We start from the raw sequence: 23,450 nt of genomic DNA, 5'->3' as shown, positions 1-23,450 counted from the left end.
TGGATTTGACTTATGTCTTGAGATATATAGATATAGATGCTGCTGCTGTATATGTACTTTGATTTTTACTGCTTGTCCTTCCTCTTGTGTTAGCTTTCTGTTACTGTTTCTTATGTTAACGGGTCAGTTTTGACTGTGCCTTAAATTAGCCAAAACAATAATTTATCATCCAATTTGTTTGTTACCTATTGGTTACCTTGTTCAGCTTCCTTATCTATGAAAAGATTGGTTTTAATATTTTTGGTGTGGCCCACAGGGCTTTTTTACAGCATACCTTTTCAATCGAAAGAAAATGGTAAACTGAACCTCAAGAGATTTTTTATGTTACCTTACTCGTCAAAGGAGTTTGCAAAGAAAAGCGTCTGGACTTCTTTAAGTTGCTTGAAGACGTTTCACCTCTCATCCGAGAAGCTTCTTCAGTTCTAAGGTCAAATGGCCGAGAGTCCCAGATTTAAACCCAGTGGGAGTATCCCCCCAAAGAGGGACAAAGGACCCCCTGGTGATCCTCTAATCACATGAGCCAAGGTGTGAAAGCGGGTGTGGGACCTAATCAGCCAGGGTTTCGGGTGAGCTCATTGTGAAACCTGGCCCCACCTTGTCATGTGAGTTCCTGAGGTCAGATGTGATGTGATGTCAGGATGTGAGTGGGCGTTAAGGCGTCTGGGGAGGGAACTCAAAACTGGATTATAGATGGCAGACAGTTGGTGTCGTAAACCACCGCCTCTGTTCAAAGATGGTCGCTCACAGTGGACATAGATGGCCTCTTTCACTCCTCTTTCAAACCATCTGTCCTCTCTGTCCAAAATGTGAACATTGGCATCCTCGAAAGAGTGACCTTTATCCTTAAGATGCAGATGGACTGCTGAGTCTTGTCCTGTGGAGGTGGCTCTTCTATGTTGTGCCATGCGCTTGTGAAGTGGCTGTTTGGTCTCTCCAATGTAGAGGTCTGGGCATTCCTCACTGCACTGTACAGCATACACCACGTTGTTAAGTCTGTGTTTTGGAGTTTTGTCTTTCGGGTGAACCAGTTTCTGTCTGAGTGTGTTGCTGGGTCTGAAGTACACTGGGATGTCGTGCTTGGAGAAAACTCTCCTGAGTTTCTCTGATACACCGGCTACATAGGGGATGACAACGTTGTTGCGTCTGTCTTTCTTATCCTCCCTCGCTGGTGTCTGATCTTCTTTTCTGTGCCTCTTTGCTGACTTTATGAACGCCCAGTTAGGATAACCACATGTTTTGAGTGCTTCCTTTACGTGTGTGTGTTCCTTCTTTTTTCCCTCAGGCTTAGAGGGAACAAGTTCTGCCCGGTGGTGTAGGGTCCTAATTACTCCAAGTTTGTGTTCCAGAGGGTGATGGGAGTCAAAGAGGAGGTACTGGTCCGTGTGTGTGGGCTTCCGGTAAACTTCGATGTTGAGGTTGCCATTCTCTTCAATGTGCACGGCGCAGTCCAGGAAAGACTTAACAACGTGGTGTATGCTGTACAGTGCAGTGAGGAATGCCCAGACCTCTACATTGGAGAGACCAAACAGCCACTTCACAAGCGCATGGCACAACATAGAAGAGCCACCTTCACAGGACAAGACTCAGCAGTCCATCTGCATCTTAAGGATAAAGGTCACTCTTTCGAGGATGCCAATGTTCACATTTTGGACAGAGAGGACAGATGGTTTGAAAGAGGAGTGAAAGAGGCCATCTATGTCCACTGTGAGCGACCATCTTTGAACAGAGGCGGTGGTTTACGACACCAACTGTCTGCCATCTATAATCCAGTTTTGAGTTCCTCCCAGACGCCTTAACGCCCACTCACATCCTGGGCCATCTGACCTCAGGAATTCACATGACAAGGTGGGGCCAGGTTTCACAATGAGCTCACCCGAAACCCTGGCTGATTAGGTCCCACACCCGCCACACCTTGGCTCATGTGATTAGAGGATCACCAGGGGTCCTTTGTCCCTCTTTGGGGATACTCCCACTGGGTTTAAATCTGGGACTCTCGGCCATTTGACCTTAGAACTGAAGAAGCTTCTCGGATGAGAGGTGAAACGTCTTCAAGCAACTTAAAGAAGTCCAGACGCTTTTCTTTGCAAATTCCTTTGACTACGATGACCTGGATGACTGAGAAACTTCACAGACATATGTTACCTTACTATTAATTACAACTACTAGAATATATCTCTAAAATAATTTCTTTGATTTATTCTTTATTTTAAGGTTATTAACTATTGTAAGATCTGTGGTGTTACAGGTCAGTTTGATGCATACATATTTAGTTCAAGACAAAGGCAACAAAAGCATTTTTTTCAGAGTTTTTTTGGGACAGTATTAAACAGCACTGGTTGTCTCTATAAAAGCAAATTTTAAAGAAATTGGAGCCCTGTCCTGGACCTGCAAAGTTTCAGGAGTCAGTTCAAGTTTTTTTGTTCTACTTGCCTTCGTTTTATTGTGTCCATCATGGTAAGTTTCTTCCTGAAGTCCTTGTCCAAGGTCATAGATGGTAGAGAAATTGTCGCACATGATATTGTCACATGTCCTCGCAGTCCAGTAATCATATTAAGGATTAGAAGTTTTCCTTGATTTTTCACAGGGATACCAATTGCACAGTTGTGTGTGTAAATCTGTAGATTCCATGCATTGCAGTTTTTGCATCAGCTATGCATGCATTTCTGTCTTTTTTGCCAGGCTGGCTGGTCTTATGTTGCCAGATACAGCATTTTTCCATGAAAGGGACAAAATTTTCATCTACTGTCACCTCTGCCCTGGGTTGAACATCAGCGGAAGGAGATGCACCCATCTCTCCCATACATCTCTGATGGGTGCAAGCTTGTCAGTTTTTGCTCTAGTACCACTGTTGTCAAATCTGAGGACTTTTGATACCATTCAAAAGAAAAAGATTCTGCCTGGCGATGCATCCCAGAAACTATCAGTGTTTATAATGCACCAATATAAGCATCCAGGTATTCCCAGCAGTGACATTCCAAATATTGCCAGGGACCTTTGTTCTTTAAAGGATTGTCATAGCAATAATGACTTTTAGGAAAAGTGGCAAAATCAATAACAAATTAAAACCTGTCTTGATGTCACATATTCTTGTCACGGCACACCTGGTAATCCCAGGGGTCATTTTGGTGACATTTTCAGCAGTGGCCCTGCCATGCAAGCCAGGAGATACAAGAGATGTGACCACTTTTGGATCTGTATGTTTCACCAGGAACAGAAGCAGCTTCAGCACCTGTGATCTCCTCATCAGACTTATCAGATGTATCTTTGTCCTGTGGTTGAAATTTGCTATCATCCTGCTCCTCAGAAACTGGCTTGTCCATATTGCTATGCTCTTTTGTGTCTTCTGCCTAATTCTATTCAAAGATATGATGCAGAGCTTGGCTTATTGTAAATCTTCTAATTTTTGCATGCTGCAAACTGGAGATGTATACTCTGCAAGTCACCAACGTCTTTACATGTCTTCCATTTTTATACATTTCCATCTGGATTACCTTTTCAACCAAGCAGTAGGGATAAAAGGGGCTGTTTGTTCAGAGGAGACAAACAGTTAAAGAGAGAAGCCCCTAACTTCTCTCCGACAGTGTTAGTGAGCTCAGTGTGTTTATGATTTTAGTTTTGGCACTGATTATTTTATAATCTTATATTTTAACTGGGTCAGAACTGACCCTAACAACACAAAGGTCATAACTTTTGCCAAAGCATTTTGTAATTATTTTATTTTGTTTAAATTGAGGTTCCTGACAAAGACAAAAAGCCTTGATCCAATAAACAAATTTAAATGGCACTTCTATGCATTTAAAACCTAAAAACAGGTTGGTGCCAACCCTAACACAAGAGGAAGGTGTGTTATAGATTGACATTAGCCACAGTGACAATTTTGCTGAAAGGCCAAGTGATAATTTCCTTATCTTTCTCTGGTCTACAGTAAATACTTTTCTCACTGACTTTCCAACATTGTGTCTATCCCAGTCCTCTCCCTACCCTCTAATCCTGTCTTTGGAGAACCACTGCTCTCTGGAGCAGCAGAAAGTTATGGCTAGATATCTGCACTCTATTCTGGGAGACAAACTTCTAACAAAGCCTCTTGAAGGCCTGGATTCCCACAATTTGCCTTCTCCAGAGGTAAGTAGTCAAGGAATCAGTGAAAGTTCAGTTCACATTACCACTGCTAAATCCACTGATAGCAAACATAATTTTATGTGGTCATGTAAATATTCTTGGGTTAATTAAATCACATATAGATTGTTCTCACAATGACAGTTTTCATTAAGTTAATAAAGATAAAAATGATCCATACAAAGAGATATATGTATTGTGCTTGATACTTTTCATTGGAATCTGGACATGGTTAAAATTAGATGCTGACTGGCTTTCAATGTCCTATAAAAATCTTTCAGTCTCCAACCACTTTTACAGTTTTTAACCCTCAGCTGTAAAAGGCTGATAGGGTGCCGTCATCACTCTGCCAGGGAGGCGGCATGGACACCCAACTTTGTGAACATGATAAAGATGGCAACATAGGATTTTTAAATTGATGCCATTGGTTATCTACTGAAAACCTCAAATGAATTTGAATCTCCGGGACCTTCACGGTCAGAGGTCTATTTTTCTGAAATTCTTGTGAATACTGTAACTCAAGAAGGAAGTCACCTAGGATTCTTAGATTTATACAATAATTACTAGGAGGCTGAGGTGTAACACTGGCAGCTGGCATCTGCTAAGACTGCTTACCGTCTTTTATTATAACTGAAACTAATACAATTAAATACATTTGTTCTGACCTCTGATACTTCTGGTAAAACCTTAGAACATTTTTAGCTTTGGTTCATGCTGGTATGGGAAAACTTGCAGTAAATGTTTCATGTGTCTTCTATCTCTCATGAGATTTTTTCAGAGCCCTTTGACATTTTTCTCATGTAACATAGTTATGCAGTAAGAATTTAATATATTCAAAAGCATTACAGAAAAATTTGAAAGTGGCCCCTTTCACGAGAAAATTATTTAGGCCTGTACTGCTATCAGTTTTCAGTCTGTGAACACTACTAAATTTTATCTGAAATTTGAGCACTGCTCAGAGAGCTCTATTGGGAAGATTATGCTGTAACTGCAGTTACCTTTATGTATCACAAGTGTATAATAAATGTAACAAATATGTTTAGAGCTTTACAATAGGAAAAACTCAGATCTGCAATTTGTGTCTAACTAGGTGAAAATTTAAAACTTATCGTGATCAATAGGCAGATCACTAATGCCTCAAAAGGAGAAAGACCAATGGCAGAAAAGGTTAATGTGCACAGGGTTGGATGTGGCAGCGCAGCGGAGGGTGGTTTCAATTTCCTGATTGGCCCTATCGGCCTGGCCATTACTCTGTGGGTGAAAACCAGAACAGAGACTGAACTGGGCTCAGAGGGAAGTACAGAATTTTTTCCAAACTCAGGAAGTGGGGAGTGTGGCCTGACACGACATTCAGGCAGAAAACATGGTCAGTGATGAGTTGAGTGGTTTCCAGAACAAAGGGTAGCCTAGGCAGGGCGATGAAATTAGCTGCTTTAGAAAAATGGTCTACAGTAGTTAGAATTGTGTTACCTGCTAAGAGTGCTAGTCCAGTGATGAAATCCAAGGCAGTGTGGGATCAGGAACATCCCAGCATAGGCAAGGGTTGGAAGAGTACAAACGAAGACACATATTCTTTAAAACATGTTCTCTTATTAATGTGGGCTACCACACAGCAAAATCTCCAGTGTTAAATTAACACTACAGAGTGTCTATATGTGTCCACACTGTTGAGTGTTAAATGAACACTTTTGACAGTGTTGTATTTTTAAAAGTAACCTAGTCAGTTTTCAAGATTTACAATGAATAAAACTGAGCAGTGCTGATTTTCTGAACACTGGAAAATAACTCAAAATGTTAGAAATATTCCAGTGTTAGAAAATCAGCACTGCTCTGTGTTAGTCATTGTAAATCTTGAAAACTGACTAGGTTACTTTTAAAAATACAACACTGTCAAGTGTTCATTTAACACTCAACAGTGTGGACACATATAGACACTCTGTAGTGTTAATTTAACACTGGAGATTTTGCTGTGCAGAACAAACTGTGTGTGTGTGTGTGTGTGTGTGTGTGTGTGTGTGTGTGTGTGTGTGTGTGTGTGTGTGTGTGTGTGTGTGTGTGTGTGTGTGTGTGTGTGTGTGTGTGTGTGTGTGTGTGTGTGTGTGTGTGTGTAGGCTCTTAAAGGTAAAGTCCTAGTGAAGGGGAAGAAGGAGAGGTTGGAGGAATGCTCATCCAGCTCTTCAGACCTCAGTTCCTCAGATGAGGAGACCAGCCGCATAGAAGGGAAACCCAGAAGGAAGGAGGATAAAAAGGTTGGTACGACACTATCCTAGAGACAGTACCTCTGACCACTTCTGGATGGTGACTAATTCAGTTGGTTTCTGTGTATGTGCATGTGATGTCAGGCAGGCGTCTCCAAGATAACTCCGGAGCTATCAGACCTGGTTGTGTACACTTGCAGCGTTCCCTTTAAAAGCTTCGAACAAGCTGCCAAAAGTCCAGCAACCAACATGTCATCTTTCTCCGAAAGTGATGCACTCAGACATATTAAGGACTCAGGTAGGACACGTCTAAACTTGCCTTTTAGAGTAAAATGGAATAGTTTGTACAGTACAAGTACAGTAGCAAAGGTACTGAGACACCCCACATTTCTTTATGTTTTGCTAGTAAAATGATAACCAAGTGCATCAATTTATTAAAAGCCAGAGCCTGCGCAGTAGTGATTTTGGGTAGAGTTGCTATCTCAAGTACCCCACCTGCAGTTTTTATGTAGCACTGCCACTCCATGTTTTTATAATCTCTGTCTGTATTTTTATTACTACATACACATACTACATACTACAGCACATACACACAAACATCTCAACATACTGTGGTTCTGTGCAAAGTCTTTTTTATTGTGAATGGCTTCACAATAAGGTACTGCATTGGGGGGGCGGGTCGTTGGTTTGTTTTTTAAGATGAAAGACAGAAGAAGGAAGTCGGGAATAGAAAGGGGAAAGGGACAGAATGATATTTAATCGTGATTAATCAAATTTCATTCACAGTAACCCTGTGATGAATCTGATTAAACATTTTAATTGTTTGACAGCACTAATATATATTATATATTAGTGTATACTTACCTATTAGTATATAGTTTGGGTTTTTTTTGCATTTCACAGGAGAGAACCTGTGCTAAAAGACTGAAGAAAACTATTCAAATTCTCTTTGAATTTAAGCATACATTTTTTGTTTATTCTCCATTTATTTCATTATATTGCATAAATGTCTGTTACGAGCTTAAATATAAAGTTGAAAAAGTGTAATTGCAACCAGGGTATTGATCAAGTAATTGCGATTAATCACAATTGATTACAGAAAATTGTGAGATTAATTAGTTAATTCTTTTTTAATCTATTGACAGCACTAATTGCTATATGTTTCAAAATGGATTAAATCAAGCTTGTTAGACAGCCCATGGCTGGAACGAGAACAAGCACAAAAGCACAAAAGTAAAAATCTCTTATCTGCCTTTTATAAGCTCCAATATTAAGCATCATATCTGCTTTAAAAGCCTTAACATAAACACATCTCCACCAGCGTGGTGGGAATTTTAAAAAAACAAAACAAAAAAACCCCTAAATCTTCACTTATCATATGTAAACTAACAACCATTTAAAACAATACAGATATCTGTTGGAAAATAGAACAGAAAATACTCAATAGAAAAGAGAATACTAAATACTATTCCATCATGCATGAAAGATTTAATCCCAATCAACTTAGAAATACCTATATGGGTAACTTTTACATTTCTGTACCCCCTTTGTAATATTTGTAAGTTATTATTAAACACTGACAATTTAATTTCCCTCCTTTCTTTCTCTATTTGATTTTGATCAGTCAAGATCAAAACTTCTGGAGACTAATATGCTTAGATACGTTCAAAATGACTGAAAGCCCCAATTCGCAACTTATACAATACAAAACTCTTAGCACACTATACAGGTCAAAGGATGTTCCAAATGGGCCTTATGTCTAGCCATCCATCCATCCATCTTCTTCAACTTATCCGGGACCAGGTCGCGGAGGCAGCAGCCTAAGAAGAGAAGCCCAGACCTCCCCCTTCCCAGCTACCTCCTCTGGCTTGTCTAGGGAAACACCAAGGCGTTCTCAGGGCAACCGAGAGATATAATCTCTCCAGCATGTCCTGGGTCTGCCCCGAGGCCTCCTCCTGGTGGGACATGCCCAGAACACCTCACCCAGGAGGCATCCTTGTCAGATGCCCGAACCACCTGAACTGGCTCCTTTCGATGTGGAGGAGCAGCGACTCTACTCTGAGCCCCTCCCGGGCGGCCGTACTTTTAACCCTATCTCTAAGGGGGTGACCAGCCACCATTCAGAGGAAGTTTATTTCCACTGCTTGTATCCACGATCTTGTTCTTTTGGTCACTACTCACAGCCCATTACCATAGGTGAGGGTAGGCTTTGCTTTTCCTCAGCTCTCTTTTCACAATGACAGACCGGTACAGCATCCGCATCACTGCAGCTGCAGCACCAATCCATCTGTCGATCTCCCGCTCTCGTGAACAAGACCCAGAGATACTTAAACTCTTCCACTTGGGGCAAGAACTCATTCCTGACCCGGAGTGGGCACTCCACCCTTTTCCAGTTCAGGACAATGGCCTCAGATTTGGAGGTTCTGTCATTCCGCTTCACATTCGGCTGCGAACCGTTCCAGTGCAAGCTGTGGGCCATCACCTGATGAAGCCAACAGAACCACATCATCTGTGAAAAGCAGAGATAAGATTCTGAGTGAAAGCCTTCCGTCACTTAGCGACGCCTAGAAATTCTGTCTATTGAAATTATGAAGAGACTCTGTGACTAAAGGGCAGCCCTGGCGGAGTCCATCATCCACTGGAAAGGAGTCCAACTTATTGCTGGCTATGCGGACCAAGCTCTTGCAACGGTTGTATAAGGATGGAATGGCCTGTGGCAATGGGCCAGATATGGGCCCCATACTTCCGAAGCACCTCCCACAGGACATGGTCGAATGCCTTCTCCAGGTCCACAAAACACATGTAGACTGGTTGGGCAAACTCCCATGCAGCTTCAAGTATCCTTGAGAGGGTAAAGAGCTGGTCCAGTGTTCCACGAACAGGACAAAAACCGCATTGTTCCTCCTGTAGCCAAGGTTCGATTAATGGATGGACTCTCCTTTCCAGCACCCTGGCGTGGACTGTCCCAGGGAGGCTGAGGAGTGTGATCCCCCTATAGTTGGAACACACCCTCCCATCTTTAAATCCTCCTTCTTAAAGATGGGAACCACCACCCGGGTGTGCCAGTACAGAGGTACCACCCCTCATCTTCATGCAACATTGTAGAGGCATGCCGACAGGCTACATTCAGAGCCTTCAGGAACTCGGGGCGAACCTCCTCCTTCCCAGGGGCATGGCCACAAAGAAGTTTGACTGCCTCATTGACCTCACCCCCAGAGATAGGTGAGTCGTCCCCCTCGTCCCCAGACTCTGCTTCCTCCACAGAAGACGTGCCAGTGGCATTCAGGAAGGCTTCGAAGTATTCCTTCCACCACCCAAAATGTTCTCAGCCGAAGACAGCAGCACTCCATCAACACTATACACAGTGCAGGTAGAGCACCTGACGGTTTGCCAGAATCTCTTCGAGACAGTCCAAAAGTATTCTTCCATGCCTTCTCTGAACTCGTTGCACACCCTAGTTTTTGCTTCAGCCACTGCCCAAGCTGCGTCCTGCTTGGCCTGTTGGTGCCTACCAGCTGCTTCCATAGTCCCACATGCTAACCAAGCCTGATAGGACTTCTTCTTCAGCCTGGTGGCTCCCTTCATCTCTGGTGTCCTCCCCCGCCACCTAATCCAACTCACCGCCAGGTGGTGATCAGTTGACAGCTCAGACCCTCTCTTTACCCGTGTGCCCAGAACATATGGCCGCAGATCTGGAGATATGATTACAAAACCAATTGACCTGTGACCTAGGATGCCCTGGTTCCACGTGCACTAATGGAAACCCTCATGTTTGAACATGGTGGTCGTTATGGACAAACTGTGATTTGCACAGAAGTCCAACAACAAAACACCACTCGAGTTCAGATCCGGCAGGTCGTTCCTCCAAGTCTCACTGTCATTGAGCGTTGAAGTCTCCCAGTAGGACAGCAGGGTCCCCAGGTGGAGCACCATCAAGTACCCTGCCCAGGGACTCCAAGAAGGCCCGGTACTCTGAACCATCGTTTGACACATAAGCGCAGATGACAGTCAGGACCTGTTCCCTGACCCAAAGGCACAGGGAACAAACTCTCTCGTCCACTAGGGGAAACCCCAATGTACAAGCAGCAAGCCAAGGAAATACTAGGATGGTCTTGTATGCCTTTCCAGAGGTTCTGGCAGAGGATATTCTGAAGACCTATCCATTAAGGTTTAGTTCCTGCATCCCATAGTGCACGCTGTTAAGTGCCAGGAAGATTGACGTGATTTATACATTGGTTTATAGACCGGTCGCCACTCTTTCAATGATGAGGATGTACAGATCCTGACACAGGATGTACAGGACTGGTTTAAACGGGTAGTCAGGGAAGCCATTAACATTAAATGGGAAATACCATCTCTAAATTGAGTAAGGGGGCTAAGGGTACATCTTTCGCCATCTTACAATGCTGTGATTGCAGCCATTCCCCAACTCTCTGTGAATGGTACTTTGATCAGTGGTTGTTTATCAGTGGTAATGACAATTTGGATATTAATAATTGACAAACCTACCTCACAACATATTTGTTTAAAAGGCCGGGGAAACCTGCAGTCAGCTGAGACTGAAGAAGTCAATTGGATGAGTGTCAAAATGTTTCTCCAACAGAACAGAATCAACTTTTTGGGATTTCTGTGTGTGTTTGTGTGGCTAGGCCTGGGCACTTAGCAAGCAAAATCTAAAGATAGAGACTTTTGCACAGAACTGTGTGCTGCAATCTAGATGTAGAAGTTTATATAGACTTAGAATTTGGGTAGAGAAATTCCTGTGTTGATTGTACCTTATTCAAGAGCATAACGACAATGCAAAATGTGTTGAACTTTTCTTGTTCTCTCAATCCAGGGGTGTATTTTGTTCGTCACAACAGTCACCACTTGAGCAGGATTTACCCCTCAGGCCAGCGCCTCCATTCCTCCAACTATAACCCTCAGGAAATGTGGAATGCAGGCTGTCAAATTGGTAAGAGCATTTTTTAATATGTTATTCTGTTTTTAAGAGAAGCAAACAGAAAATAAAGTAAAGAACTGTCACTAACTGTGTTCTCCCACACTTGCGCCTCCAGTGGGTAGACTAATGGACATTGTCTCGGGAGGCCTGCATGCTCTTCACACTGATGTTTTGTTTTCTCCAGTTGCTCTGAACTTCCAGACATCTGGTGAGCAGATGGATTTGAACCAAGGCAGGTTTCTGCAAAATGGTGAGTGTGGGTACATTCTGAAACCTGCCTTCTTGTGTCAGCCTGACAGTACTTTCAATCCTGAGAATGTGGGAGGAGGTCCTGGCCACAGACCTGTCATGCTCACTGTTCGGGTAAGATAGAAACTAAATCTGTCTAGGAGTATTTTAAGCTTGGTGACCAAATGTTTCTTATTGTAATAATTTTTAGAAAGCTCTAGTTGCCTCAATATTGATTCCAAACATAACCCATTAAAGAAATGTGTCTATTTCTTGAATGGGTTCTTCTTCCCCAATCTATAATGATACTTTAATTAAATAAAGATCTCTCTTGCTTTGTTGTTATTCCAGGTCATTTCAGCTCAGCAGCTGCCTAAACCAGAATGGGATAAGCCCAGCTCCATTGTGGACCCCCAAGTGTGGGTGGAGATCCATGGCGCTCCTATTGACAACAATAAGAAGAAAACACATTATGTTGAAAACAATGGTATATATGTCTTTACAATAAAAGATCATTTTATAGTTAAATGGCTTCAGCTTTAAGGGTAGTGTAGTAGTTAGCCCTGTCATCTCACAGAAAGAGGTTCCTGGGTTTGATTGTGACAGGTTATAATTTTGTACCCATGTCAGTTCTCTTTGGGACATAGTACAACATCCCTATTTATTTAAGAAAAATGAAGCTAACATGCAGAGGCAACCTATGAAAAAGTAATAACACCTTTATTGCTTTCAGAAAAATTAAGAGAGTAAGTAGTGGCCAATCAGCAGCAAATGTGACCACGTTTATAAAAGAAGTTTAGAAGAAAAGAAGTCAACTTTATTATCCATTCTGCAATATTTACAGGAAACAGACTGTGTCATAATGTCATTTCCTACTGTTCAACTAGAAATAATCTAAACTAAAATAAAAATGAGGATCATAAGAATATGAAAACAAATTTGAGGTATTACAATTATTACTGTTTAAATATATAAAAATATCAAAAAATCCAACCATCAAACCAGTTTAAACCCCTACTAACTAGGGGTGAAAGTGGACTGGAATAATCCGGAGTGGTGTTTTTGGTGCAGATGTCTGTCCGTTGTGGTCTCGGTACTTTAATGTCAAGCGAGCACTACACAGGAGGGGTACATAAAAAGGGAATAACTCAGGTAATTTCAAATGAAACTTCTCTATCAGCTCAACAAATAATAGCAAACACACTGTTTGTGCACAGCTTATGTGTTTTATGTGTTTCTGCTAGCTGAAGTTACACCGCGTGTACTTTCCAACTGGCAATTGATAAACTGCAAATTAAAACTTACACATGCCCTAATTTTTAAATCAGATCTTGGATCTGTGTATGATGCGAAGTTGTGATTTTCATATTGTGAAACTTCCTACAAAACAAATTGAGGTACACTACAATTATATTATTCAAAAGCTGCATGAACATATTCTGCAGTTTAGTGCAGGATAAACAGGTTAGCTTAGCAGTATTGTGAGGAATTTACAGTAAAGCACTGTTATGGACTGTTGCACAGTGGCTGTGATGTTCATGGTCAGTGTTAATTTACAATAACCTGATGAAGCTTCATTAAATTCCACCTTCACACCACCTGTATACTGTCTTGTATAAAGACATTATAAACAGTATATAGTGCAGGGGTTGGAAATAAGCCAAGAAAGCTTATGAAATATTAGGTTACATCTTGTTGAATTAAGTTGTGTAAATCCACAAAGAGCAGTGAACCTCAGCAGCAGCAGCAGATCAGCTGATCACACCCTGTATACAAAGAAAATCTACTGGAACGCACAATGGAAATTATTATGAGTTGTGTTTCTTTCCCCCATGCAGTGATTTCTATTTCAGAATCATGTTAGGTTGTATTAAAAGTGGATAGCTCAGTGTTACACCAGACATAAAAGGTTAGAAACACTATCACTTTACACCAGGGGTGTCCAAACTTTTTTCACTGAGGGCCACATACATAAAAATATAGGAGGGGCTGGGCCACTTACTAGAAATTAGGTATATAACCTTAACTGTAGCGTATTAAAGTTAGAAAAATCATTTAAAAGTGGTCAAATGTGTTATGTTGTTGAATATAATTAAAGACAAAACTGCCTTCATCACAGCTTTCCATGAATGGATCTTTATTGATTTATTCAGAGAAAGCTTTGGTAGCTCATTCCCAGAACAGCAGCAGATTTCTTCTTGGACAGAAGATTTACAGCACAGAGAAAAAACAATAAAGGGGAAAATGGGACGGGTACATTTCAAGTTTGTTATTTAAGTTCTTAGGCTTAGCAACACACCTATTAACGTTCGTTTGAAACGATTATCAGCATTAACAGACTGAACTGGACTTAATAACAGCAGTGCATATAATTTTAGTGAATTATTCTGGTGAGTATCAGCTGCGCTGGGTATGTAAATCGGCCCATCCAACCGCGGTGCTAATCGTACGCCACTCGTGCCAAAAATCCGGACAAATGTCACTTTGTCCGGATCAAGGAGCAGATCTGCATCAGATGAGATCAGCTGACTTTGCGTGCGCTGTGCACAGTGGTGTGTACTCTGTGTGTTAACAAGAAAAACGCATATAAGAAAGTGGTGCGCAAAAGCAGGGTAGTGACAGAATTGATGCGCATTATTGATATTTGAAGCATGTGTACCTGCACATGCATGCTTATTAACACACGGGTACTGTGGAATATATTTTTTTACTCACCTAAAGTGCTCGTGCTCTCGTCCACTCCCCGCAAAAAAAAATAGCAGCTGTGCGGTGTCTGTGGCATCAGTGCTCTCATCGCATGCGATGGAGTAAAAATCAAAAGCACAGCTTTATCGGACAGTTGCAGTTTAATGTTGGCTGGCGAGTCTTCAATGCGTCGCACAACTGTATTTCTGGACATGCTGACGTTGTTGAAGGCCTGCACTTTTTCCGCGCACATTATTTCGGTGACTTTAACGAGGCCGTGTTTTATGAGGTCTCCATCTGAAAAAGGCTTGCCATGTCTTGCGATGAGTTGGGGGACCTCATAGCTGCTATTGTAGCCTTTTCCTGGACAATTTGAGCACGAAAAAATACTGTTGCTGACCCCGCAGGATAGCTATCCTTTGCTTTAATTTCTGCTCTCGCTCAGCACCAGTGTAGGATGCATAGGCCTGATGTTTGGTTTCATAATGACGTTGTACATTATACTCTTTCATAACTGCCACAGTTTCAGTGCAGATCAAACAGACACACTTCCCCTTGAATTCTTTGAAGAAATATTCACTCTCGTGTCTGAAATTTTCTGCACTCACTTTCTACCTTTCGCTTCTTTGGTTCTGCCATGTTTAGTATAGTGATGCGCGAATCATGGACGAATCGTTCAATACTCGAGAATCACTTTACTGACTCATGAATCATGATTCACAAGCCCAACTGACTCACTGACTCATCCCTGTTGCTGTTAGCAGCAATATATCTAGCTTATAATTAAAATTGTGGAGAAAAACACAACATCCAGTATCTTAACAAAAACATTTCTGCTCTGAACTGGAAGAAAAAACCCTGAGTAGAAGCTCACATCAAGACAATAGCTCCTCGGTTCACAGTAGCATTGCTCTGCTAACATGCTAACAGCACATTTGAGCTACTCACCCCCTCCTTTCCTGTGCTGAATCGTAGGGTAAGCAAATCCCTCAGGACTCGCTCACCCCCTCCCTCCTGTGCTGAATCATAGAGCGAGCGAATCACTCAGGACTCACTAACCCCCTCCCTCCTGTGCTGAATCTTAGAGCAAACGAATCACTCACTCACTCACTCATCCTCTCCCTCCTGTGCTGAATCATAGAGCGAGCGAATCACTCAGGACTCACTAACCCCCTCCCTCCTGTGCTGAATCTTAAGCGTAAGCGAATCACTCAGGACTCGCTCACCCCCTCCCTCCTGTGCTGAATCATAGAGCGAACGAATCACTCACTCACTCACTCACTCACCCCCTCCCTCCTGGCTCGCAGCTTCTTCTTCTTCTTGGTTGGCAACCAATGTTAAGGCGCATTACCGCCCCCTGGCTCACAGCTCAGTGGACATTTAGATGAGAAAATATATATTTGACACATTTAAGGAAAATACTAATAAAATAGAAATAAACAAAATAAATGTTCCCTTTAGAAATTTTTTTGCTCTATAAAATAGTTGTTTTCTTTTAGAATCACTCATCTTAGCAGTAGGATATACATGAAAAGAGAAAAGAAATTAAGTTTGAGTGAAAAGGTACATTTTTTGCACCCTCTGGTCAACTGACTCAGTGAATCAAATGACTCAAAAAACCCGATTCACTTTGGTGAGTGACTCATTAAAACTCGATTCAGTAAAAAGAATCAAATTTACCATCACTAGTTTAGTAACTTGGGGTAAATTTCTTCTGTGATTGTCCTTTTTGGTAGAGCAACTGCCTTGATCAACAGTAGCTCCCCCTGGTGTTAAAACTAAGAAGTGCAATACACTCAAGCAAAAGTTGAAGTGCGGGCCATTTTCTATTCTATTTATAAAATTACTTGAGGGCCAATTAATGCGGCCCGCGGGCCGGACTTTGGACACCCCTGCTTTACACATTGCATAAATTAGTGTGTGAATTTATATTCTTCGTTACAGGCTTTAATCCACGGTGGGACTGCACCTTTAACTTTACCGTCCATGTCCCTGACTTGGCTCTGATCCGCTTTTTGGTGGAGGATCATGACTATACTTCAAGAAATGACTTCCTGGGACAATTCACTCTCCCTTTCACCAGTGTCCGCACAGGTATGTGTGGCAGCGAATGGGTTAATATGTGAGTGTGTGTGTGTGTCGTCAACATCAACACAATATGTATAACCACATATTCTACTTATCTTAAACCCCCTTAATTCTGCAGGTTATCGTCATGTCCGACTGCTCAAGATGGATGGATCAAGCCTTTCACCTGCGTCACTCTTTATACATGTTAAGGTCACTCCCTGTCAGAATTCCAAATCTTCAGCAAAATCACCAACCCACTTTCCAACCAAGAATCCCTAATCCCACTTCTGCCCTTCAGCCACATGATCATTCCATGGTAGTTAATCAGAGAAAACTCAGTAGTTACAGCTTTCTCTCACAGATGTTGCACCAGTATCATCAACTGATTCATTTTTTACAATAGTATTGTTTCAAAACTGTATTTGAGATTTGTTAAGAAGACAACATTGTTATGCAATGCTAAAAGCCAATTAGGTAATACTATGCATACCAGTGACTTATGATACACTTAAGATTTCAGAGCAGTCGATTTAAGCGTCTGTTTTACCTGAATAATTGTAGTAATGTCTTATTTGTAGAAAGTTTCCCAAGTACTTTAAACTCTTAGAAGTAGGGTCGGGGTCAGAGCTGAGAACTAAGTACAAGTACTTTGTATTATATACATGCTATTGTAGTTAAGTAGAATTTTTAGCTCTGTTTTAGATCTGTTTATCTGTACGTTACTTGAGTATTTATTTTTCTGAGAACTTTTACTTTTGCTCCCTACATCTTAACCGAAATATATCTGTATATCTTTATACATATTTTCTACTCCTTACATTTTCAAATGTTTGTTACTTTAAATTTAAGACACTTGAGAGGAGTTATTTCTTGACATTTCACACTTTTAAACATCAAAGTAACAGATAACTGTTAGTGTATCCATCACAGGTTCTTATAGCATGTGATGAATTAAACAAAGGGAAATCTAGCTAGTGCTACAGAAGAGGATCAAGCATAAAACAAGTAACATCAGTGGCAGGCAATTGGAAGTACAAAGTTTCAAACAGCTCAATACATACATATTGCCAAAAGTATTCACTCACCCATCTAAATCATTGAATCCAGGTGTTCCAATCACTTCCATGGCCACAGGTGTATAAAATCAAGTGCCTAGGAATGCAGTGAAACAATGGGTTACTCTCAGGAGTTCAGTTAATTCCAGGATGCCCTGTTAGGATGCCCCCTGTGCAACAAGTCCAGTCATGAAATTTCCTTGCTACTAAATATTCCACAATCAACTGTTAGTGGTATTATAACAAAGTAAAAGCGTCTGGGAATGAGAACAACTCAGCCACAAAGTGGTAGGGCACATAAAACCACAGAGCAGGGTCAGTGGATGCTGAGGTGCATACTGCACAGAGGTCACCAGGTTTCTGAGTCAATTGCTCCAGAACCTCTAAACTTCATCTGGCATTCAGATTAGCTTGAGAACAGTGTATAGAGAGCATAATGGACTGTGTTTCCATGGCTGAGCAGCTGCAACCAAGGATTATATCATCAAGTGCAATGCACTTGGTGTAAAGCAGGGGTGCCCAATCCCAGTCCTCGAGAGCTACTGTCCTGCAGCTTTTAGATGCATCCCTACTCCAACACAGCTGAATCAAATAGTTGGATTACCAATTCGGCATGCCATCAAGTCTGGCAAAGGCCTGATAACGAGCCATTCATTTGATTCAGGTGTGCTGGAACAAGGACGCATCTAAAAGCTGCAGGGCAGTAGCTCTCGAGGACTGGGATTGGGCACCCCTGGTGTAAAGCATGAGACCACTAGACTCTAGAGCAGTGGAGAAGTTTTCTCTGGAGTGACAAATCACAGTCCTTTGTCTGGCAATCCAATGGATGAGTCTAGGTTTTGTGGTTGCCAGGAGAATGGTACTTGTCTGACTGTACTGTGCCAAGTGTAAAGTTTGGACAGTTGGTATTGTACGCAGTGTTGGGGAGTAACGGAATACATGTACTGGCGTTACGTATTTAAAGTAACTGTATTCCTTTACACTTACCGTTTAAAAAGGTGATATTCAGAATACAGTTACTTTATTGAAATCTGGTTGTATGACACCAACTGACAGACAGTTGGTGTCGTACAACCAAGTTTTGAGATCCCTTCCCAGACGCCTTAACACCCACTCACATCCTGGGGGCTCCCATATTCCCGTACTCCCATAGGGCGAAAAATCTGGGACTCTCCACCAATTGCTCTTAGAACTGTAGAGGCTTCTCGGATGAGAGGTTAAACATCTTCAAGGAAACTTAACGAAGTCCAAATGCTTTTGTTTCCAAGCTCCTTAGACTATGATGGCCTGGATGACTGAGAACCTTCACAGACACATTCACTGAATTCCAAATTTATATTTTTATACTGCCAATGGCCTGGAAATCAGTCATAATAGTTTATGCAACATCAGCTTAAATCTTGTTGAATTCAGTTGGCTAAATCCAATAAGAGCAGTAGTACAGTTTAGGCTAACCACAGCCTAAACACAAAATCTGCTCAAATATCAGGGTTCCCGCACCTGCTGAATCCCACTTTAACACATGAATATATTGACCTTCATGTTTAAATATGGAGACAAGGCAAAGCAGATGTTCAACATCCATTAGAATTAGAATTAAACTTGAAATAAAATTTATTTCCCCTCGGATTAATACTGTTTTGTTATGTATTAGTATGTGTTACGTTCCCCTAAAAGGGTCAAGGCAATGAGGGAAAGTAAAAAAAGTGTCCGGGTCGGAAAAAGGAGACAAGGAGGCAAAAGGGTTAAATTAAAGAGTTTTATTAAAGTAGCTCAACCAAAAGAGACGGACAAGCCGCTATCACCATTTAAAGAAACAAAACAAAAGCCCAAGTGTTGGTCGATGAACTGAAAAGTAAGTCAAAAAAGAGCAGCTCACTAGCTGCAAACGCCAAACACACAGCTCACTAGCTGCAACCACTCACATGGCACTCTGGCCCAGAGCTCACCTTTCTCTGGGCTTAAATACCTTTAATTGCTGATGTGAGTCAGCCGTACAAAAGAAAAAGTTGGCACCTAAGGCAGGAGAGCTGGTAGGACACACCCACACAGGCAACTTCAGGAGGAGGCCCTGCTAGGGCCGTAACAGTATGACATGAGGTTCAGGCTCTGTAAACTTGAATTACATAAAGAAAAATTATTTCATAACCAAGAAGTGAAAGAAAAATACTTCTATTAGTAAAGATATTGTATGAGAGTATTGTAATCGATATTAATGTATCTATGATACATTAACAATGCAAATATTGGTTTTGCAGTGTTGTTTTATCATTTTTTAACCAGTGCAAAATAAGTGTGAGTCAGGTGGATTATATTATTATCCATTATACCATTATTATGGTAATATTGTTAGTAATACCTGAGTCATACCAGACCAATGTGGTAGAGTATAAAAGGGTACAGGTTTTGATTCACCTCTGACCTTACTTTTCCATCCTCATCTAGGATCATGAGGTCTGGGTAATGAGATTTCAGAGACAATCAGCCAAAGGAGGTTTCTCCATAGAAAGAGTAGAGCCACACATCTTCTGTAGTTGCAGGGATTGCCCAAGTCTGGGCAGGAAAAGTTGTGTATTTTTCCAGCTTGGGAAGACTTTGGGATCTGCTAGGAAGAGGAGGACAATGCTGCTAGACTAAATGTATCCCTCACATATCCTGTTGCCACACTGACCAAACATTTTCCTCTGCTGTAGATAAACAGGATATACAGTGCTGTGGAAAATTATTTGCCCCCTTCATGGCTTCTTTTTTGTTGTATATTTCTCACACTTATATTTCAGATCAACAAACACATTTTAGTATCAGAAAAAAGATAACCTGAATAAATACAAAATACTGTTTTTAAGTTATTATTTTATTTATTACGGGAAAAAACCCATCCAAACCTGGTCCTGTGTGGAAACTTAACTGCAGTTTCTCCTGCGCTGGCTTGCAGGGTTATTATATATAGGGGAAGTTTTTTAATTTTTTTCTCCTTCAACCATGTTATGAGCATTGAAGTTGCAGACTTTGTCCACAAGAGGACACTCTGCAGCTGTCCTTTTGGTAACACATGGAACAGCTGATCTGAGCGGGGTGAAGTGTAAAACAAATAAATAAATAACTACAAATAAATGTTAGGGTAATCTGTTCATGTTTTATACATCTGAAAGAAAAGACTACAGGAAGGTAGTACAGAACCTATATAGCATCTATATAAAGACAAACTATATGAAAACTTTTTAATTTAAATCGAAAGCGTTTTTAGCACTGGGTAGTGGACAGACAGTGTTATTCTGAAGCTGTAGCTCACTGTAAACATAAATGCTTAAAATGATTAAATCGATTACATAATAGACATGCAAAATCTATTTGTCAGAGTATGGTAGTTTTGTCAGATATTTGTTCGATGTTTACTTAAGATACAAATTGGGCATGTGAACATAAGTTTGGCACAAATGGATATTTAGAAATGAAAGTCGAGATAAGAATTGTACATTTACAGTCAGGTCCATCATTTTATGAGACAATTAAATGACAAAACTGAAACAGAACTAACTATATGTCTGCTATATGATTAAACAAAAAAACATGCTGATATTCTGCTAAGATCACAAAACCCAGATTTTATAAATAATTTCTCTGGATTTTGCTCACTTTCTTTTGTACATTGTAGGTTAAAATGTCAAAGGCTGTTTTCTGAACTGTAGAAATTGCAGACAAAATAAAATTTGAACCTTTTCCACTGTTTTTGTTATTATTATATTTAAAATAATGTGTTTGTGCATACATTCTGTACACCAATATAACCTATGATATTTATAACAAACAATTCTTCTGAATAGTGTTCAACAAACTGAAAAATATCCCTGTCAGCTAGTAAATAAGTATTGATTTCAGCATTGTTGGCTCACTGTCATTATTCTGTTGTTTTGTATAACATTTATTATCAAGAAATTGTGTTTGACCTGTTAGTATCATAATGATAGCAGGATTTCAGTGTTCATATTTATTTATGTTTTATCCAAAGTAGTCACTTTGTAATACAGTTACTCACTACAAAAGGATTGTTGTTTCAATTCTTGTACTTACCCTGGACTGTGGCCTTCAGGTGGAAATTGATAGTGTAACCCTGGCATATAAAAATTAAAAAGTATTTTGCCCAACAACTTTTTTTTTAGTTAGTAAACTTGAATCAATTTAATTGGACAGAAACCAAAATTTTGCTGAGGACTTTTTGCCACTAAGTCCCCCTGAGGCAACTCCTTTGATAGAGCAAAGATCTGTCTTCTTTGAATGCTGAGGTTGCTCTCTCTTTACTTTCTTTAATATTTCTTAAAAATATTAATATTTGTGTCTTGGATTTTGTTATTGTGTTATAAGTGAATGAATGTTATAAGTTTAATAAATAGTCAATCATAAATAATCAAAAAATAAAGAAATGTCATTTCAATCATGTCCTATGATTATGTTTAAGTGTGTCAGTGACCAGGAGAGAAAATTGAATGTTGATGTTCATGATCTAAATTCATTTGTGTGTAATAATATTCTAGAAGCAGCAAGCCGGACTATGACGGTGAAAGGAGGTAGAAGCAAAAAGATTGTACCCTGGTGGACAAAGGAATGTGATGAAGTGCTGAAATAAAGCTTTTAAAATGTTAAAAAGAAGTCAGAATTATCAGAATCTTGTTGAATATAAAAAGTCACAAGCTAATGTAAGAAAAACCATTAAAATGCAACGAGGGACAGTTGGAGGGGCTTTTGTAATTCTGTGGGGAGAGAGACAGAAATTGGTAAGGTATGGTCAATGATCAGAAGGATGAACACAATTATAAGAGAATATGGGCATCCAGTATTAAATGATGGGGAAGTTACAGCTGTGAAAAATGAAGAAAAGGCAGATATGATGGCAAAAACATTTGGTAAAATTCATAACTCAATTAATATTAGGGAAGAAGGTCAAAGGGAAAGAGAAATTACAATTGCGGAAAATAGGGGGGTACTGCAGCAAGTAGACGACACAATTTATTGAATATGCCCTTTACAAAGACAGAATTGAACAGAATTTGAAAGACAGAATTAGGAAATTCAACCTTTCAGCACCAGGGAAAGATCAGGTTTGTTATACAATGATAAGTCACCAGAGAGAATTGTCTAAAGACGTTTTACTAGAGTTATATAATAGAGTTTGGAGGGAGGGAAGCTGGAAGGAGGCAGTGATTATACTGACACGTAAACCAGGGAAGGATGATACAAGCCAGGAACCTACAGACCAATAGCTTTAACATCCAACATCTGCAAAATAATGTTGCGTTAATACTGGGTTAATTAGATCAGTATTGGATTATGGGTGTATAGCATATAATTCTGCTGCAAGTTTTCGTGAGTCTGCACAGGTGCATTTAAAACAACCCCAATGCCACTAGAAATGCCACTAGAAATCAGAAGAGAGCAGCCAATACTGAACAACTGGGCAAGTCTCCAAGGACATGGTCAAGATCATCCAACAAAAACTGTTTTCCAATCCTGCTGGGAAAAAGAGAAAAGAGAAATGAAGAGCTTTGGGTCGACACTGAGTCAGAAAGCAGCTGAACTTAATCTGGACAAGATCAGCATTAGTGAAACAGCACCATTATCTACAATACCACCATGGATGCTGTAGTAAATTTCACACTATTGGACAAAAAGAACAAGGATAGGGGTTTTATTTTAAATTCACATACAGCACAGGCATATATTGGTCGGTATTAAGATTATGTCAAAATGTACACAGATGCATCAAGGAAAACAGCCAACCAAAGTGGGACAGCATTTATTTTTCCTGAGTTTTGTTTCAAAGTAAGGAAAAGGATCAGTGATGGATAATCAGTATACACGTGAGAAATGGTTTCAATACTGTTGGCTGTCCAGTGGATTGAAGACAGAAGACCATTAAGATCGGTGATATGCTCAGATTCAAGTTAATCATTGGCTAGTTTGCAAGACAGTCACTCAGACAGCAGATCCGACATTCTGATAGAGATTCAGCAAACACAAAGTCAATATGATGGGGCTTATGGTCACCTTCTTATGGGTACCAGTGCATCATGGAGTTAAAGGAGAAGAAATGGCAGATAGGACAGCAAAGGAAGCTACAAAGAGAATTTCAGTGGATCTGGTCATCTATGTCAGTCGGAC

The 23,450-nt window shown here is 40.5% G+C and overlaps 1 protein-coding gene across 2 annotated transcripts in view; it reads left to right on the top strand.

Moving 5' to 3' along the window:
* LOC116326478 (1-phosphatidylinositol 4,5-bisphosphate phosphodiesterase delta-3-A-like) overlaps positions 1-17,036 on the top strand; it is a 65,953-nt gene extending 48,917 nt beyond the window's left edge. For both annotated transcript variants that reach the window (XM_039616718.1, XM_039616717.1), the window contains 8 exons: positions 3,970-4,122; positions 6,228-6,365; positions 6,459-6,612; positions 11,152-11,268; positions 11,441-11,619; positions 11,836-11,971; positions 16,114-16,263; positions 16,376-17,036. In XM_039616718.1, coding sequence (XP_039472652.1) covers positions 3,970-4,122; positions 6,228-6,365; positions 6,459-6,612; positions 11,152-11,268; positions 11,441-11,619; positions 11,836-11,971; positions 16,114-16,263; positions 16,376-16,518 — 1,170 coding nt within the window. In that variant the 3' untranslated portion in view covers positions 16,519-17,036. The remainder of the gene's footprint in view (positions 1-3,969; positions 4,123-6,227; positions 6,366-6,458; positions 6,613-11,151; positions 11,269-11,440; positions 11,620-11,835; positions 11,972-16,113; positions 16,264-16,375) is intronic.
* The last annotated feature ends 6,414 nt before the right edge of the window (positions 17,037-23,450 follow it).

Source organism: Oreochromis aureus, linkage group 8 (genome assembly GCF_013358895.1).
Source record: "Oreochromis aureus strain Israel breed Guangdong linkage group 8, ZZ_aureus, whole genome shotgun sequence".
NCBI lineage: Eukaryota > Metazoa > Chordata > Actinopteri > Cichliformes > Cichlidae > Oreochromis > Oreochromis aureus.
Note: the sequence above shows the minus strand (reverse complement) of the source record. Positions and strands in the feature narration are given on the sequence as shown.